Here is a 19766-nt window from a genome sequence, read left to right as displayed (position 1 = left end):
TAGAAAAGTGGATGATGGCAATGAGCAAGTATTTGGCAGAAGAGGAAATATTATCAATCAACATATGATAAAATGCTTTAACCTTATTAGTAATCATAGAAAAGTAAATTTCACAGCCACAAACATAAAAAAACGTCGGAAATATCAAGTATTAGCTGTGATATGGAGCAATGGGAAATCAGACCCTGATTATTGAAATGGTATAATCGTTTTGGAAAACGGTGCTTTGAAGATCCCTACAAGGTTAAGGGCTAGTTGTAGTGGGAGAAACCAAACAAGCAGCTGGAAAGACGGTAGGTTGTGGTTAGAGACAGGTGATGTTTGAATTCACGATTTAGGAAGCGGAGAAATCTGTGATGACGAAGTACAAGCGGTTGGCTAACACGGAAGAGTGTTCATTGAAGGTGAAGAGGCGTGTCAGTCTGGGTCCAATCAGGACAGAGAAACCACAGCAAGCTTTGGACAGGGCTGTGAACAGTAACAGGGGATTGGAGTAACGAGGGATTGGCTAGTAAGAAGTAAAGGGAACTCGAAAAAAATGCAGCTGAAATCCAGGCCTTGTTATAGAAGCTGCCATGGGGCTGAGTCGATGGAACTTGCTGGACATCTGCCCTCTAGAACGTGCTGAAAATGTGCCCTTTACGGTGCTTGTTTCCTATTCATGGGGGAGGTGTCTCACCAGAGGCACCTTGCTTTAGAAACCGCCCCCCCCCAATTGGCTGCCAGGAGAACCTGCTCCCCATTGTGCACTGGAGGGAGCCAGTGTCATAGAAGGGGAGCACTCGGATGCAGAAGGGGAGCACTCGGAAAGCTGGAAACCCGGCAAGAGCCTGTGGAGCGAGCACACAGGAAACAGGAAGTAAAACCCCTTCTTCTGCAATGTCTATCACCGGCTACTGCTACCGATAAAACTTCCTCTCGTGCCAGCTGGCAAAGTAAAAATGATGTAAAGGCCCAGGTCCGTTTTCACAGAAGGGCTGGAGGTAACCCATCAATCGCAAGTAGGGAAAGTCGAGGAAAAGTCGAGGAACCGGGTGGTCGTGACCCAGGTGTTGGTGGAAATTGGGGTAGAGTGGAAGGTTATAAACCCACTTGTGTCTCCAAGTGTGACCTTGGTGTACCTGTGTCGGAATCAAGTGGGGTGTTTAGTAATTTAGATTCCGGTGCCTTAGGGCAGATCTTCTTAAGCAGGGTACTGGGGACTACGGCTCCCAACTCTGTTTTTGAAGTGCCCAGGTAGGTCCAAAAATTTAAACATCAATTATGAACGTTTCAAACGTGTAAAAGTAAACAGTATAACTGGTACCCAGCAGATGTTAACACTGACCTTACTTCCTGCAGATCTTTTTTTAAAAAAAAAATTTTTTTTTTAACGTTTATTCATTTTTGAGACAGCACAAGTGGGGGAGAGGCAGAGAGAGAGAGAGGGAGACACAGAATCCGAAGCAGGCTCCGGGCTCTGAGATGTCAGCACAGAGCCTGACGCGGGGCTCGAACTCACGGACCGTGAGATCATGACCTGAGCCGATACCAAGGGTCAGACACTTAACCGACTGAGCCACCCAGGCACCCCGTCACTTAAAACCTTTGATGGGGGGCACCTGGGTGGCTCAGTCGGTTAAGCGTCCGACTTCGGCTCGGATCATGATCTCGCGGTCCGTGGGTTCGAGCCCCGCGTCGGGCTCTGTGCTGACAACTCGGAGCCTGGAACCCATTTTGGATTCTGTGTCTCCCTCTTTCTCTCTCCTCCCCCACTCATGCTCTGTCTCTCTCTTCTCAAAAATAAATAAACGTTAAAAAAAAATAAAAAAAAACTTTTGATTGACTGTACGTATTTTGCTTCTAAGTATAATTACATCAGATCAAACATTTGGAGGTCAAATCCTTCTTTTAAAACTATTATTAGACAAAACAACATGAATGAATCTGAAAATGATACTGCTGAGTGAAAGAAGCCAGGTAAAAGGAAGTACCACAGGGGTGCCTGGGTGGGTCAGCCGGTTGAGCGTCCAACTTCCGATTTCAGCCCAGGTCATGATCTAGTGGTTGTGGGATCAGGCCCCACATCAGGCTCTGTGTGCTGACAGCGTGGAGCCTGCTTGGGATTCTCTCTCTCTCCCTCTCTCTCTGCCCCTCCCTCCCTCCCTCTCTCTCTCTCTCTCTCTCTCTCTCTCTCTCTCTCTCGCAAAATAAATAAATAAATAAATATACTTAACAACAAAAAAAGGAAGTACCATACTGTATGCTTCCATTTATATGTGATTCCAGAAAATGCAAACTAATGTACAGGGACTGAAAGCAGATGGGAAGGGAAGGGGGGGAAGAGGGGATTGAAAGGGCACAAAGGCCACATCTGAGGGTGATGGAAAGTTTTATCCGGATTGTGTGAGTCTGTGTGTGGTTCTATCACAGGTATATACATATGTCAAAATTCATTATATCGTACATCTTAAATATGTGCGATTTATTATGTGTCAATTATATCTCAAAAGTAAAAATCATTGGCCAGGAAAAAAAAAAACATGTTTGTCTTAAGACCTATGTGCACATTCATTCATTCATTTTGGAACATCTGCTGTGCCCCTGGCGCTGCTGAGAACGGTGTTAAACCAGACGGACAAGACCTCTCTCTGCTCTAGGGAGGTCGCGTTCTGGTGGGGGAGACGTATCAAAAAGTAATAATAGTAAAGCATGGTTAAGTGTTAGGACAGGGCAAGAAGGGGAAGTTTTGAAGCTCATCTAAGCTGGTTATTTGGTGGTAGATGTCTAAAGCTGTGCTGAGAAGGATTCGGAAGCTTAGGAAGATCCTCTGTGTGAGGAGGGGTGGTGACTGATGGGGAGTACCGTGCATTGGCTAGTTTAAGGCTGTGCTAGATGGGGGGTGGGGGCGAGGGGAAGGTGGGTGATGGGCATGGAGGAGGGCACCCGTTGGGATGAGCACTGGGTGTTGTCTGGAAACCAATGTGACGATAAGTTATGTTTAATATAAAAAAAAAAAGACTATGCTCTTCACACTGGCCTTATCTTAAGTTTCCCAATTCTATGACTATTTCAACTGGTGGTGACAATGTTTGAGGGTAACAAGATCTGTTATAGACCAGTTTTTTTTTTCTCTTCTCAGAGCAGGATTTTTAATGCAAAGTGTTTCTTGTTGGGGGAAGCATGCACTTTCCAGACTGTAGTATAGACAGAGGACAAGGGCTCTTTTGTTCTCCAAAGTTCTGTTTTCAAGTGTTTTGGACCCACTTATGGGACTGTGTCTGAGCCTTTGCTAAGGGTACTGCAGCTGGATTGTGTAGTGGAACCAGGTCCAGAAAAGGAATTGCTAAAGAATGCAAGTAAACAGGATGTCAGATGTTATCCTTAGCCTATTTCCCTAAACATAGCTTTTTTGGCTGCAAAGTAAAATGCCATTCTTCTAGCTTCTGCGTATACACCGTGATGGCTGACAGCAGGCACAATCTTCATTCACTTGGCACGTTTTCTCAGCCTACCTTCCCCACGAGGCTCAGATCTGTCTGACCTAAGAGCCAGTTGGCATCTTCCTCCTGACAGAGGCCAGATTTTCACTGGGGCTAGACTATTTATTGACAGTGTTCTCCCAGACTGGCCCTTGGGTGTCTCATTTCCAAGGTCCTTTCTGTTTTCTGAGAGCACTTGCTTCCTACTCTCTCCTTCACTTCCTTCCCTTACAGCTTCTTACACTGTGGTTTTTTTTTGGGGGGGGGGAAGGGGCGGTGTTTGCATGTGTTTCTTCTTCTTTTTAATCCTAGTGAATTTGTTTTGCAGGTTTTGAAAAAGAAGCCCAGCGTTCTCCAGGATTTTTATGCATTCGATTTCTACATCTTTTACGTGTGATCTCTGTGGCTTTAAGATCCCATAAGTTGAGTGGGCTCCCCCGTTATCTAAGAAAAGTTGTTTAAATGCTTTGCTCTGCAAGCACCAGCAGAGAACTCATAAAAACGGAAGACAGTAGCAGATGCAATCGCGGATGTGGCTTTAGTCTTTGCAGCTGCCCCAGAGAGCTGTTCAGAGCAGACAGTCCTCAGCAATGAATCCAGAAGAGCGAATCGTGACATGGCTTATATCCTTGGGGGTTTTAGATTCCCCCAAAAAGACCATCTGTGATCCGGAGGAGTTCTTGAAGTCTTCGCTGAAAAATGGGGTAGTGCTGTGCAAACTGATCAACAGACTTAGGCCTGGCTCTCTAGAAAAGGTAAGAGAAAGGCTCTTTGGCATTGCTTACCGCCAGAGAGCGGTAATAATGTAACTCTGGAGGTGTTCTATTGCCAGGGACTCTCCTACTTTTAATCGCTAAGAGTTTGGCATTCTGTCTTGTTGTTTTTCTACTTTGAAAAACTCTGAAAGTGAAATATTCTCCTTTAACGATTGGCCCCCAAATATAATACAACTGATACACCTTTGGTACCAGGGGACAAGGCACCAAAAAATACTGCTATCATTTGTTCTGTCATAGAGATCCATGTGGTACCTCCCTGTGTATCAAAGGTATCTTTTGAACTTGGGGTCTATGTGAGTCTGTGTAATCATGGCATGATTTAGAGCAGATACTAATGGTGTTTATTGACAGTTTGACTAAAATCCATGGCGATTTTCTTCTCAAAGAAAGAAAATATCCATTGAAACAGAGGCTATTTAGCAACCGGGAGAAATAATCCAAAATGTCAGGAAAGCTTTGGTAAAACAATAGAAACCAAATACAGGTTTTGAATGCAACATGCGTTCAAAGCGAAAACTAACCTTACTCTCTTCTAAACTCCAAAAGTTTTAATGTTGGGAACCCATGATCACGAGGATGGCTAATTTCTCAAGTAGGCACTTTAAGTGAGTTTAGAGGTCAAGTCCTCCTGTCACTTTCTTTAGGTTGGCAGGGAACATGACCGTGAGCGTAACGTGACTTCTTTTGCCTCCTTGAACCAGTTTGCATTTTTAGTGAGCCAACTGATTGACTCAGAAGTTTTCTGAAACTTGAAAACCAGTGCTGACATGGTGGTAAAACATACAGAACTATGACCAAATGCTGCAAACGGCCAAGGGGAAAGTATAATTTTAGATTAAAAGCAAGAACCAAGCTCGAAAAACAGCCTGGATCTAATTCGCTATCGCCACACTTTGGCAGAAGGCGAAGAAAAAGTTTGCACGCAGAGATAGATGGTTTGGGACTAGAGGTTTAGTGACATTTGAAACGGGACCGACCGTTTAGACTTTTACATCACTTCCTCTGGTGGTTAGTTCTCTTCCTGGATTGACAGCGGTGTTGCCCCTGCCTTAAAAAGCCTACCTCTCTGATTATCAGCAAATGAGGAATGTGGCGTGCTTGGCATGGGATGCCAGCATCCAAGTGACACTTGACTGTGTTTCTCTAGTTCTGTTTGGAGCCGCAAACCGAAGCTGACTGCCTCAACAACATCAGTGACTTCCTGAAAGGATGTGCAAGCCTTCAGGTGGAGGTAAGCCCGCCCAGGCCCTGCTAAGGAAGATGCTGTTGTACTAAAAGCGCTTGGTTGACTCTGACTCTTGAACAGAGGTAGCGCTTTAGGGAAACCGTGGTTAAGATTGGTGGTCTCCAGTGGTGGCTCGTCAGTCTGTCTTTTCCAGAAACCAGTTCCGAAGCAAAAGAAAACAAAATCTAAAACTCAGAATGTGATGTGATAGATATATATATATATATATATATATATATATATATATATATTTTTTTTTTTTTTAAATAGGGTGTTTTTTTTTCAAGTTTATTTATTTATTCTGAGAGAGAGGAGAGGAGGGGCAGAGAGAGGGACAGGGAATCCCAAGCAGGCTCTGTGCTGACAGCGCGGGGCTCGAACTCACGAACCGCGAGATCATGCCTGGAGCCAAAATCAAGAGTAGGACGCTCAGCCGACTGAGCCACCCCGGCACCCCGGAATATGATTATCTTTTAATACAGCATCCAAGCCTTGACCATAATCCCCCTGAGCTGGGAAGAGAGGAAAGTATATTGTCACTTTTTCCCATTAACACTTTAAGGGCATTTAAAAAAATGTTTATTTATTTTGAGAGAGGGAGAAAGAGTGTGAGTGGGGGAGGGACAGAGAGAAAGGGAGAGAGAGAATCCCAAAGCAGGCTTCCTGCTCAGCACAGAGCCCAGCTTGGGGCTTGATCCCATGAACCGTGAGATCATGACCTGAGACAAAATCAAAAGTCGGTCCCTTAAACCGACCCAGCCACCCGGGCGCCCCTCCCATTAACCCTTTAGAACAGAAGCCTTGGAAAGCTGAGAAAACGTGGGCCTGTGGTAGAAATTGTATATGAAATTACATCGCATTATGTTATGTTATATGGATCCTTACAGTACATATGGGGGCATTGCTGGAAAGGAGGTGATACTTTGCCTGAGTGTTGAATTACTTAACTTTTCTGTTCCTCAACGTGTGTGTGTGTGTGTGTGTGTGTGTGTGTGCGCGTGTGTGTATCACGTCTTTATGTGCAGAAGCAAAAACCAGGGAAACAACGTCAGTATCTAGCAATAGGGGAGTAGTCAAATAAATAAATTATAGTACATTCAAATGATGCTGAAGTCTTATACATTCATTTAAAAAAGATTGTAGTTTTGAAAATGGAAGTACAGTTGCCATATCATATTGTATTTGTTTCAGGCGTACAACATGGTGATTTGCCAATTCTATGTATTACACAGCGCTCATCACTATAAGTATAGCTACTGTTCGACACCATACAGCGTTACTATCTCATTATTGACTATATTCCCCATGCTGTACTTTCCATCCTCGTGACTTACTTATTTTATAACTGGAAGTTTGTGCCTCTGAACCGCCTTCACCTATTTTACCCAGCCCCCCAGTTCCCTTCCTTCTGGCAACCACCGGTTTGTTCTCTGTATTTGTCGGTTTCTGCTTTGTTTGTTTTGTTTCTTAGATTCCACGTTATCACTGAAATAATATGATAATGGTCTTTCTTTGTCTTGACTTATTTCACTTAGCATAATGCCCTCTGGGTCCATCCGTGTTGTCACAAATGGCAAGATTTTGTTCTTTTTTTTTTTTTTTTAATAAAATGTTTATTTTGAGAGGGAGAGAGAGAGAGAGCACGAGCAGGGGAGGGGAGGAGAGAGAGGGAGAGACTCCCAAGCAGCCGACGTGGGGCTTGAACTCATGAACACTGAGATCATTACCTGAGCCAAAAATCAAGAGTCGAGCATTTAACTGACTGAGCCACTGAGCCACCCAGGCACCCCCATTCTTTTTTTAATGGTTCATATACACCTCTGTGTCCATTCTTCTATCAGTGGACACTTGGGTGGCTTCCATATCTTAACTATTGTAAATAATGCTGCAATAAACATATGGGTGCATATCTTTTTGAATTTGTGCTTTTCCCCCCTTTGGGTATGTGCCTCAGTATTTTGATCTGTACAACGGACACAATAATTACTACTTCATGGGGCTGTTTTAAGGATTAAATGAGATACTACATAATAATTTAGAACTAAGAGCTCCAACCTGAAAAAGATCTGTGAGATAATGTATGTACAGTCCTCAGCGGAGAACCAGGGACATAAGAAGTATAGACATGTATTAGCAGTGTTATTTGTGGAGAATTATTAGTAGTGGGTTGATCATGCCCTCCGATGCTGGATTGCTTGGGTCCAAATCTCAGTTCTCTTCTTACTAGTAGCTTTGTGGCTTTGGGCATGCTACTTGACTACGCCTTAGTCTCCCCACCTGTAAAATGGGAAGGATAGCAGCACACATCTCATAGGATCAGTGTAAGATGCCAATGAATTCATGTCCCCAGAAGAGTGCCTCGTACATAGTAACTATCCTCCAAGTGTTAGCTATCGTTATTAGTAGTAATGCAAGTCGCTTTGCCCCGGATAAAACTTGGCTTGCTTCAGGATTTTTTCCTAAAGCTAGCCACAGCATCAGGCTACTCTTGTCTCAGAATATCGTGTTCCAGGTGTCCCTGTTGCCCAATTTTAGCTGCGTGTGTATGCACGGGCACGTGTGTGTGTGTGGTTTTTGAGGTAAGTGGAGCCTGGGACGACTGTATGTATCTTCTAGAATAATGTCTTCTACGGAACAGATCATGGTATTTTCTTTTTTATTTGACAAATAAAAACACGGTGAGGGTGCCAATGATTTCTGCACTATGAAGCTGCCAGAAGGTATCCTGAGCTGCTTTGCAGTTCTAAGAATACTAGATGATACAGAAACACCTCCTGGGTCTAGCCGGCATTATTGGAGAATGAGTCGTTTCACAAAAGTGGATTTTTCTGATAAATAAAGCTTACTCCTGTAAGTACCAATGCTTAAAATATTTTCACCCACTTCGGATACAAATCTTTCTTTTTTTTTTTTAAATGCTTATTTATTTTATTTTGAGAGACAGAATGGAGGGGGGGGCAGACAGAGAGAGAAAGAATCCGAAGCAGGCTCCAGGCTCCGAGCGGTCGGCACAGAGCCCGACGCGGGGCTCGAACCCACGAACCGGGAGATCATGACCTGAGCTGAAGTCGGACGCTTAACCGACTGAGCCACCCAGGCACCCCAAGTTCGTGCCTTAAACCATATCGCTTTTCATCCCCCCACCTCCCCATCCCGTGGTAACTACCATTTTACTCCCAGTTTTTCGAGTTTGACTTTTTTAGATTCCACATGTAAGTGAGGTCACACACTACTTGTCTTTCTGTGACTTCTCTAACTTAGCGTAATGTGCCCAGGGGCCATCCGTGTTGTCACAGGTGGCAAGATACGCTCCTTTTGTCGTGGCTGAATAATACTTGATTGTGTATGTATACCACATCTTTTTTATCCATCCATCCATCCATGGACATTTAAGTTGTTTGCATCTCTCGTCGCTTCAGCTACAGTATCTCTCAGGCCTACCTTACCTAGCAACAGTGCCTAGTATAGGACATACTTAATAGATTTTGATTAATGCCATAAAGCTGTTAATGTACAAAACGCAAGGAGAGTAGGGCTTGACTGTTGCCCAGAACGCATTATTATTTATCAAAAGAGAGAGTGCCAGTTTGAAATGGTCAGCTGGGAAATGCAGAAAAATGAAGCCAGAGATACAGCAGAATGACAGTTCGAGTGCTGGCTGTGGGGTATGGTGGCCCCATTAAAGAGTTGCTGCCTTCCAAGGGCGCCTGGGTGGCTCAGTCGGTTAAGCGGCCGACTTCGGCTCAGGTCATGATCTCGCGGTCTGTGGGTTCAAGCCCCGCGTCGGGCTCTGTGCTGACAGCTCAGAGCCTGGAGCCTGTTTCAGATTCTGTGTCTCCCTCTTTCTCTGACCCTCCCCTGTTCATGCTCTCTCTCTCTCTGTCTCAAAAATAAATAAATGTTAAAAAAAAAAAAAAAAGAGTTGCTGCCTTCTGAATCTCTAGGGGTCCAGCGGGCCTCTCCAAGGGACCTCCGTCTTTGTGTGCTCATATGGCGGTAGTGTCCGAGGGTGTCTAGAAGATCGCACAGCTAGTAAGTGGTCAGGGAGGTTTGCTGAGACATCTAAAAAACAAAGCACTCGCTGAAGCACCTCCTGACTTTGATAGTATCTGTTTTTTCAAGTTTTATTTATTTAAGGACTCTCCATCCCCAACGTGGGGCTTAAACTCATGACCCTGAGATCCAGGCGCGCAGGGTCTTCCAACTGAGCCAGCCAAGCACCCCGATGGTATCTTTTGAAACACACAAGTTTTTTAAGTTTGATGAAGTCAGGGGCGCCTGGATGGGCTCAGTCAGTTAAGTGTCTGACTCTTGATTTTTGCTCAGGTCATGACGTCATGGTTTTTGAGTTCAGGCCTGCACAGAACCTGCTTGGGATTCTCTCTCCCTCTCTCTCTGGCCCTCCCTCCCCGCCCCTCAAAATAAATAAATAAACATTAAAGAAAAGATTCTCTAAAAAATTCGATGAAGTCAAATTGATCTATTTTGTTGTTGTTGCTTGCGTTTTGGGTGTCGTATCTAAAAAATCATTGCCTGATGCGAGGTCGTAAAGATTTACCCTTATGTTTTCTTCTAAGAGTGTTATAGTTTAAGCTCTTACCTTTAGGTCTTCGATTCGTTTTGAGTTACTTTTTGTGTATGGTGTGAGGTAGGGGTCCAACCATATTCTCTGAAACACTATTTGTTGAAAAGACCATTCCTTCCCCCACTCGATTAATGTAGCTGTGTAGTAAGTTTTCAAATCAGAAAGCATGAGCCTTCCAAATTTGTTCTCCATTTTCCAAATCATTTTGGCTATTCTGGATCCCTTGTGTGCCCATATGGATTTTAGGATCAGCCTGTCCATTTGTGAAAAACAAAACAAAACAAAACAAAAACCCAAAAAAACCCAACAACCCAGCTGGCATTTTGATAGGGATTATGTACAATCTGTAGATGGCTTTGGGAGTATTGCCACATTAACAATATTAAGTCTTGCAATCCATGGACACAGGATGTCTTTCCACTTATTTGGGCTTTTTAACATGTCATTCAACATTGTTCTGTAGTTTCTAGTGTGCACGTGTTGTACCTCCGTGGTCCAATCTATTCCAAAGTATTTGATTCCTTTCGATGCTGTTGTAAATGGAATTGTTTTCTTAATTTCATATTTGGATTGCTCACTGCAAGCGTGTAGAAATGCAATTGGCTTTTGCATATCGATCTTGTATCCTTCAACTTTGTGTAACTTATTTATTAGTTTGAATAGTTTTTTGGATTCCTTGTGGTTTTCCTGTACAAGATTATGTCATCTGCGCACACAGATAGTTTTACTTCCTCCTTTACCAATCTGGATGCCTTTTACTTCATTTTCTTGCCTAATTTGCCTGGTTAGAACCTTCAGAACAATGTTGAATAGAAGTGATTAAAGTGGACAGCCTGGTGTTGTTCTTAAACTTAGAGGGAAGCTTTCAGTCTTTCATCATTAAGTAGGATGTTAGCTGTGGGTTTTTCATCGATGCCCTGTATCAGGTTGAAGGAGTTCCCCTTCTATTCTTAGTTTTTTGAGTTTTTTTGAGTTTTGTTTTTTGTTTTGTCTTTTGTTTTGTCATGAAACGGTGCCGGATTTTGTCAAATGCTTTTTCTGTATCTGTTAAGGTGACCGTTGGTTTATTATATTGATATGTTGTATTACTCTGATTGATTTTCATATGTTAGTTCCATCTTGCATTGCTGGGATAAATCCCAGTGGGTCATGTTGTAGTATGTGCACATAGAGATAGATTTGTGTACATCTGTGATTATTCTTGAAACGTCTTTCTTCATAGAAATGGAATTACTGTGTCAAATTTGATAGCTGTTCTCAAATCCCTATAAAAACGCCCTGTGAAGTTATACCCCCACCAGTAGAGTAGGAAGTGCCTTCTTCCTCATGTCCCTGGCAGCACTGGGTATTATTTATCTTCAATGTTTGCTCAAATGTTGGGTGAAAATGATATTTGATTTACTGCTGTAATTTGAATTTCATGATTCCTGGTGAGTTGGGGCATCTTCTGACCCTTTTATGGTCCATTTGTATTTCCTTTCCTGTGAACCAACTAGATCTTTTTTTGTAGAAATGGAGAAGGCAGGGAAGACACTCAGGCCTCAAGAGAAAATGTTCTAGAGCGCATGGAAAAACCCTGATGTCTAGGTAGAGTGTCACTAATGCGACCAGGAAGTCCTTTGACAACACTATTCTAGCGATGGTAGTTTTATTTTCATTCTGCCTTTGAACTTGGGAGGTGTAGGGACAGATACAGTTTTTCCGATCATTTGAGAGTGGCCTGAGTGATTGATACCTGTCTGGGCTGTTCTTGGCTACGGCCTCTGTGATTTCCTCCTGGCCTCATCCCCCCCGCCCCCCGTACTCCTGCTTTGTCCCCTGCCCGCCTTACTACCAACCCATCGCCAGGTTTACCCTGCTATCTCCTATTTTGCTCCTGGGCCAACTCCACTTTTATTTATTTTTTATTTTTTTAAGTAGGCTCCACACCCAATGTGGGGCTGGAGCTCACGACCCTGCGATCAAGAGTTGCACGCTCCACTGAGTGAGCCAGCCAGGCGCCCCCAAGCCTACTTTTATAAAGAGATGTTTTGTTCATGAGGGATTTCATTGAATGTACATGTGGCTCACTTAGTGCGTCTTTCTCTCTCTCTTTCTCTCTCCCTCCCTTCTTTCTTCTCTCTCTCCTTCTCTTTCCAGTACCAGCTGGTATCAGTATGGTTTTTCTTTGCCCCTACCCCCTCACTGCCTCCTGTCTCCCTGAGTCACTCCATCTGCCTTGTCACTGGAACAGCCTGGGTGCCGTCCCCAAAGTGGGGCCTGTGGGATGGACGATTTGCCATTTCCCAGGGGCTGCTCTGCAGGGAGGCAGTTCTGGAAGGCAGGCAGGTCCACTGATGACCAAGAGTCAAGGCTGGCTCTCCCCTAAGAGCGCTCCAGCTCTAGGAGAGCAAAACCATCTTGGAGGAGTGAGGCATGAGGTCACGCCACTAACCAATAGCTGTAATGGGTATCAGACCCTCCCTCAAGCCCCAGTCTGCCACCGCTGTGAAGTCAGAGTCCCCTCCCCTAGGCCTCAGTTGACTCATCTGTGAAAGAGGAGACTAGAGTAGGGACTGGTAACGTCTAACTGTTGGACACTCTGTTTTTAACTGGCCCAATTCCAGGAGTTTCTGCCCGGCAAAGCTTTGTATATTTAGCTGCTCAGTTTGTGCCAGTGGGAAGACTAAGGAGGATTTTGGTAAGTTTTTCTTTTTTGGTCTGTTGAGCAAATCTGACACTCCTAATGGAATTTCCATGAGTTACAGGAACTGACAGGGCTCTGGCCAGCCTCATCTTTTACCGACTGCATTGTCTTTCTGTAAAAAGACTTCGAGGAAGGCGGTAAATACCCCCCCACCCCCCCCACCCCCCCCACGAACGTGGTGAGGCTCTCCCGGAGGGACCATTCGACTTGGGTCCTGTTATCAGAGAGCCCGGGAAGGGCATCCAGGAGAGTTGGGGAAGGGACGGATGCCGAGGGCCGCCGGAGAGCGCTTCCTTTCTGGCGGTCTCAGCGGCTCCGCACGGCGCTGGGGGGTGGGGATGGGGGGGGTTCCTGGTCGGGTCCGGGGGTGCAGGAGGAAGCAAGGCCACCGGGAAGGGCGCGTCCGGGAGGCCGGGACTCCCGCCCGAGGCCCCGGCGGTGGCCCGCGGCAGGCCGGGCGCCAGCGGGCCCCGGGCTCGGCCGGAGCAGGCGGCGGCCACACTGCGCATGCTGCCGCCGCTTCGCCGCGGCTTCTGCCGCTGCCACGGCTACCCGGGGCGGCGGCGGCGGCGGCGGCGGCGGCGGCTGCGGCTGCTGCTCTGCCCTGCCGCTGTCACTTCCAGTTCCTACTTCGGCGATCCAGGTCCGGGTCACCGGTTCCCCGCCGCCGGCCCGGTCCCTCCAGGCCGCTCTCCCTGCCCGGCTCCGGCTCCGGGCCGGAGGGGCCAGCGCGCGGCGGCCGAGCGGGGTCCCCGGGAAGCCGCTCCCGCCCGCCCCGCCGCCCCGCGCGCCCCGGCCCGGCTCGCCGCCAGCGCACCCGGCGGGAGCGTCTCCCGCACCCCGCTCGGCGCCGCGCTCCTCCGCCCGCCGAGCCGCACGGCCCTGGAAGCAAGAACTTGAGGGCGAGAATCTGGCTTCCCTTTAGATCTTAAAAAAAAAAAAAAAAAAAAAAGGCATAAAGAAAATCCTTCGGCCGGAGAGGTGGCGGGCGCGGCACGGAGTTTGGAGACGGGCGCCCCCTCCTCGCCCGCGTTCGGGAGCAAAGTTGCAGCCGCCCCTCCCCGCCCGGGCGAGCCGAGCCCCAGCTCTCCAGTTTCGCCCGGGTGGCGGCCGCGCTCAGCGCAGGGTCCCAGCTCCGGCTGGGGCGCGCGGTTCCCGCAGCCTTGGCACGGGCTCGCCCGCCCGCTCGCCGGCCCCGTGACTCGCGAGGGCGAGCCGCTTCCAGGAGGCGGCGGCGGCGGCGGCCGCGGCCGGAGCGAGCGAGCGAGCAGCGGGAGGAGCAGCGGGCAGCGGCCGAGCCAGGTGACCTGCCTGGGGGCTAGGGGTCAGGGGAAGGGGAGAGCGCGAGGGCCGGGGTGGTGCCGCAGGACCGGGGTTGCAGAGGAGCCGCCCTTCCTCCCCCTGCCGTGGCTCGCAGCCCCGGCCGCGGGGTCGGTGCCGGGCCAGGGCCTGGCGGCGCCCTGGGATCCCGGGGGCCGGGAGTGGGGGGCGGGGGGCCGAGGGCGCGGAGCGAGGACGCGCCAAACTTAGGGGCGAGTTGTCCGGCCCTGGCCGCCGGGTTTGCAGCGGACAGGAGTCCTTCTTCCAACCCCCGCCCCCCCCCCTCCGAACCAGGGCGGGAGTCAACAGCACTATTTTCGATACTAATTTGATGCCTCCCCCCTCCCCACCCCCTCAGTCCCGGGCATCCGCACGTTTGGGGATATCTTTGGCGTCGAGTACACAGGTCTGTCGCAGGAAGGGTTTGTGGCTGTACTCTACAAGGTGTACCAACGTGCCCGTAGTTAATTTCGAGTTTTCATTTTCCAGTCATTTAGGAACCCAACAGGTATTTGAGCTATTTCGTTTCTTAGCTCTCGAGTGGAGAGCCCTCAAGTTTATCTCTTGTCTCTTCAAAAACCTTGTTTTCATTTTTTGGTTTGTTATTGTTTGGGGCTATAGGGGTGACTCACATGATTTGTTTTTCTTTTCTTAACGTGTAGCGGGAATAAAAATAGAATACGGGAATATATTTGTCTATGCGGCTACTTAGCTTTTTGTGAATAAACAGCTTTATATAACCTAAAAACCATCACCGAAACGGGTAGATTTCGGTTGAGGTTCTGCAAAGTATTAACAGTTTAAACTGCAAGACCCTAAGGTGCAAACTGCCTTTCTAACTTCTATTTGCCTGGAAAGCCCACGATTTGTCCTTGAACTTCCTATCTTAATTTTGACATTGACCACGGTAAGGGGAGCTGGGATGACATCATTTGCTCCAGCCGCGGTCCTGGTGTTCTGTGACTGAGGGCACCTCTCTCCGAAACGTAAGGCCAGGGCCTGCCCTTGTACTTCAGCTGAGGCATTTCCAAGGATTTCTCTGAAGCAAAGTATTATGCTACATGCCAGGCGGTACCGCAGTTCACTCTTACATAAGCCGGCTCCAGGCTCTGGGTGTGTGCTTGGAGGAGTTCATAGCAGCGAGTTCTCAGCCTCCGGGGGTGGTGCTGGTTGGTGATTGGAGTTTGGAACAAAGTGAAATTTGCAGCTTGGATTCTCAGCTTGGGTTTCTTTGCTGCTTAATTTTTCAGAATGTCTTGTACTTAACCTTATCTGAAACTCGCCGTGCCCTTGGAAAAGCGTGTAGGAGAGGTGGCATTACTCCTCGTTTGCCAGAGAAACGGAAAAGTTAGTTCACCGAAGTCATACAGACAGCTTACCCGTGGTAGCGTTAAAGCTCCAATATAGATCTTCTGCTCTCTACCCAGGAGTTTGTTTGGTTTGTTTTTACTAATAGAGGACATTTTAAAGCTAAAAAAAATTTTTTTTAAGTTTATTTATTTTGAGAGGCAGAGAGAGCAGAAGAGGGGCAGCGAGAGAGAGAGAGAGAGAGAGAGAGAGAGGGAGAGGGAGAGAGAGAGAGACTCTCAGGCAGGCTCCGTGCTGTCTGCACAGAGCCTGATGCGGGGCTCGAACCCACGAACTGTGAGATCATGACCTGAGCCGAAACCAAGAGTCAGATGCTTAACTGACTGAGCCACCCAGGCACCCCTAAAACACTTTTATACAAAAGTGTTTCATTTGGCACATTTCATGGATGGTATGTCTTCTGAGCTACTCATTTTTTCGATTCTTTCTGCCAACTCACATCTTGGCCTTGTCTTTGCTCGCACAGGGCTGGCGCTGTGCTTAAGGGTGAGGACAGGAGTAAAGCTTTCCAAAGGAGGGTCTGTGGTTGTTGTATTTATCTGCTGTCTTTGTCCTCCCCATGCATCTTTGGGGACAGCAGGTGCCGAATAGAGTCAGCAAACCAGGGCCCGGAAATGTCCGATATTTGTTTGACATCATCAGTCCAAGTATAATATTACTTCAGTCTTTACAAAGAAACTCATTCAGGAGGAGAAATTGGAGAGCGCGAATTTGGTTCCTTTACAGCGGCCCGCTCATCACCGTGCTTAGGAACTTAAGATGCAAAGGAGGAAAAGGAGTGGAGTGCCTACCGCTTCTCAAGCACCTACTGTGTTCTAGGTACTGTGCTAGGTACTTTAGGCATATTACCTTGTTTAATCCTCCCGACAGTCCTGGCAGGGAGGTGGTGTTGTGCCCATTACACAGTGGAGGAAACTGAGGTTTGGGGATGATCCGGGCAAATGCGCCAATCAGAACGGCGCTGCTGATGGGCCTTACTCCAGGGCTCATTCCCTTTGCCATGTGCCAGGCTGTCCCCACAAAGGAGCTATTGATAAATATAGGAACACCAAGCTGCTTGGCTTTCAGATATGGCCGGACATCAGAGCCACCTGGGTGCTTCTACAAAATACAGACATTGTGGTCCCCCCAACCCCCCCCCCCCGGCCCCCCGCTGAGCTTAATTGGCCTGCGGTGAGGCCCAGGCCTAGGTATTTCTTCTTCTTCTTCTTTTTTTTTTAACGTTTAAATAAATTTGGTATTGAAGGGGCGCCTGGGTGGCTCGGTCGGTTAAGCGTCCAACTTCGGCTCAGGTCATGATCTCACGGTCTGTGAGTTCGAGCCCCGCGTCGGGCTCTGGGCTGACAGCTCAGAGCCTGGAGCCTGCTTTCGATTCTGTGTCTCCCTCTCTCTCTGACCCTCCCCCGTTCATGCTCTGTCTCAAAAATAAATAAACATTAAAAAAAAAATTTAAAAAGTAAATAAATAAATAAATAAATTTGGTATTGAAATATTACATGAGTTCAGGAAACCGCACAAATCCTAAGTATACAGTTTGACGAATCTTTACAAATTGAACACATCCGTATAATCAGCACACCAATTAAGAAACACAACATCAGGGCGCCTGGGTGGCTCAGTGGGTTAGGCGTCCGACTTCAGCTCACATCATGATCTCGCAGTCCATGGGTTCGAGCCCCACCTCGGGGCTCTGTGCTGACAGCTCAGAGCCTGGAGCCTGCTTCGGATTCAGTGTCCCCTCTCTCTCTGCCCCTCCCCCCACTCACCTTCTGACTCTTTCTCTCTCTCGAAAATAAATAAACATAAAAAAAATTAAAAAAAAAAAAAAGAAACACAACATTATCAGCACTCAGAAACCACCTTCAGTGCCCCTTCCCAGTCACCACCCCTCACCAGTGGGCCCCACGGCCCTGACTTCTAAGACAATAGATACATTTTTTTTTCTGCTTTGGCATATTATATGAGTGGAATTATACAGCATGTACTCGTTTATATAAGGTTTCCTTCACTCAGGGTAACATTTGTACAAGTCACCCATGTTATGGATACTAGTGGCTCGTTCTTTTCATTGCTGGTACTGTCCCATCATGTGGACGTCCCATGGTTTGTTTATCCGTTCACCTGTTGATGGTGGTTTCCAGGTTTTGGTTGCTGTGACAGTGCTGGCCTCGGGCATGTCTTCTGGTACGTGTTTCTGTGGGGTTTGTACCTACGGATGGCACAGCTGGGTCATCGGGTAGGTATATGTTCAGCTTGAGTAGGTACCGCCCGACAGTTTCCCAAAGGCACCGTGTCTTGTAATTATTTTGTTTCGAGAGGTCCCCCAGTCGTTCTAATGTGCAGCCAGATTTGAGAACCGTTTCCGTGGTATATCTAGAGTTCAGCAGTCTAGCAACCTCCAGCGTCCGTCACCCAGCTGAGAACCGTAAAGAAAGACATGCCAAGCTTCTTCCGCAGCTTGAGAGCTTCTGGAAAATCTTCTCTGCTGGATTGGGGGACTATCATTCCCGTTCTCGTAATCCTTCGTGCCAAGCTATCTTTTTTTTAACTCAAAAAAATGTTTATTTATTTGACAGAGAGAAGAGCGCAAATGGATGAGGGGAAGAGAGAGAGAGGGAGAGGGAGACAGAGAATTGCAAGCAGGCTCTGCCCTGAGAGCTCAGAACCCGACTTGGGGCTCGAACTCACCCACTGTGAGATCACGGCCTGAGCTGAAACCAAGAGTCAGATGCTTAACGGACTGAGCCACCCAGGCACCCCTGTGCCAAGCTGTCTTAATGCTGATGGGCCATTCTCACTATGGGGAACTGTGGACACGTTGATCTCTCTCCTAGTCTTGGTGCTTCTCGAAGGCAGGAACCTGGGTTTGATCATTCTTATAATCCCAGCCCTCAGTTTAACAGGTACGCGTAGCAGGTACTCAGGAACTGTTTATGAAGTGAGTGATCAGTAGAATGACTGAACGGTGAGGGAAAGTCTGGGCTGCAGAGAGATACCGCATCGTTGCCTTAAGGCTTACGCACTCTATTCCTGGGAGACTGCTTCAGGATCCCACTCGGAGCCTGATGACTTTTACTTATCTAACTGAGCTCGTTGGCATTATGGGTCATCTGGTTGCTCATCCCTAAACGGATTAGAAATAGAAAATTATATTAGATGAGATAAGGTTTGTGGAAGCACTTTGTAAACTGGGGAACAGCATCTGGATAGAAGGTCGTGATAAAGGGAGAAGGGGGGGGCTGCTGGGGACTAGACGTACCGGCAGGGGTAGAGAGAGTTCACGTCCATGTACCACATGGAGGCAATGAAGTCAACAGCGCGTCAGGGAAGGAGCCAGGAAAACTCTAAAAAGAGCAGACCCCCAAATACATAACCACCCGGGGCCTTTTGGCGTGGGGTCAGGCAACCCCCCCCCCAGTAGACGATTATTTGCAAATGATAACATTGCGTTATCAAAAAAAAATTTTTTTGCTGAAGTCTTTAGCCGTGTTAAGCAAAGTCTATTAAGAAGTGAGTCATGCTTTAGAGAGAATATCTTCTTTTGAAATCTTAACATTAAAAACACCTCGGATACAGGGTCGCCCGGGTGGCTCAGTCGGTTAAGCTTCCAAATCTCAATTTCAGCTCAGGTTACGATCTCACAGTTCTTGGCATCAAACCCCGCATTGGGCTCTGCGCTGACATCGTGGAACCTTCTTGGGATTCTCTCTCTCTCCCTCTCTCTCTCTATCTGCCCCTTCCCTGCTAATGCTGTCTCTCTCTCTCTCTCTCTCTCTCTCTCAAAATAAATAAACTTAAAAAAAAAGTAAAAACAAACAAACAAAAAACCCAACTGGGACACAGGCAGGGGTAGACTGTGGCCTCTGTAAAATGATAGCTTCTCCCAGATTTCTGAGCTTTTACACCAGTTACTTTGAGAATTTAAACAGGGAGGAACCTTAAAACAGGAAAACAAAATCCAGCCATCTTGTTCCTTAGTTCCATGATTTATTGGACAGAGACCGCATGATTTTGGGAAAAAAACCTTTTTTAAAGGTTTTTTTTAAATTTATTTTGAGAGAGAGGGAGAGAGAGAGAGTACCAAGCAGGCTCTGCACTGTCAGCACAGAGCACGATGTGGGGCTCCAACCCACAAACTGCAAGATTCTGACCTGAGCCCAAACCAAAAGTCAGATGCTTAACTGACTGAACCCGCCAGATGCCCCTGGAAAAGAACATTTTTTAAAAGTAAAGTTGGGGGCGCCTGGGTGGCGCAGTCGGTTAAGCGTCCGACTTCAGCCAGGTCACGATCTCGCGGTCCGTGAGTTCGAGCCCCGCGTCAGGCTCTGGGCTGATGGCTCAG

At 47.3% G+C, this 19766-nt stretch overlaps 1 protein-coding gene across 4 annotated transcripts in view; it reads left to right on the top strand.

Annotated features, from left to right (window-relative positions):
* Positions 1–3749: 3749 nt before the first annotated feature.
* ARHGEF6 (Rac/Cdc42 guanine nucleotide exchange factor 6) overlaps positions 3750–19766 on the top strand; it is a 102870-nt gene continuing 86853 nt past the window's right edge. The window contains exons 1-2 of one of the 4 annotated variants that reach the window (XM_049644356.1): positions 3750–4216; positions 5388–5471. In XM_049644356.1, the coding sequence (XP_049500313.1) occupies positions 4052–4216; positions 5388–5471 (249 nt within the window). In that variant the 5' untranslated portion in view covers positions 3750–4051. Of the gene's footprint in view, positions 4217–5387; positions 5472–12643; positions 12731–13669; positions 14039–19766 lie in introns of those variants that run through there. The other 3 variants (XM_049644355.1, XM_049644358.1, XM_049644357.1) reach the window with 3 other exon arrangements.

Source organism: Panthera uncia, chromosome X (genome assembly GCF_023721935.1).
Source record: "Panthera uncia isolate 11264 chromosome X, Puncia_PCG_1.0, whole genome shotgun sequence".
In the NCBI taxonomy this organism is placed as follows: domain Eukaryota; kingdom Metazoa; phylum Chordata; class Mammalia; order Carnivora; family Felidae; genus Panthera; species Panthera uncia.
Note: the sequence above shows the minus strand (reverse complement) of the source record. Positions and strands in the feature narration are given on the sequence as shown.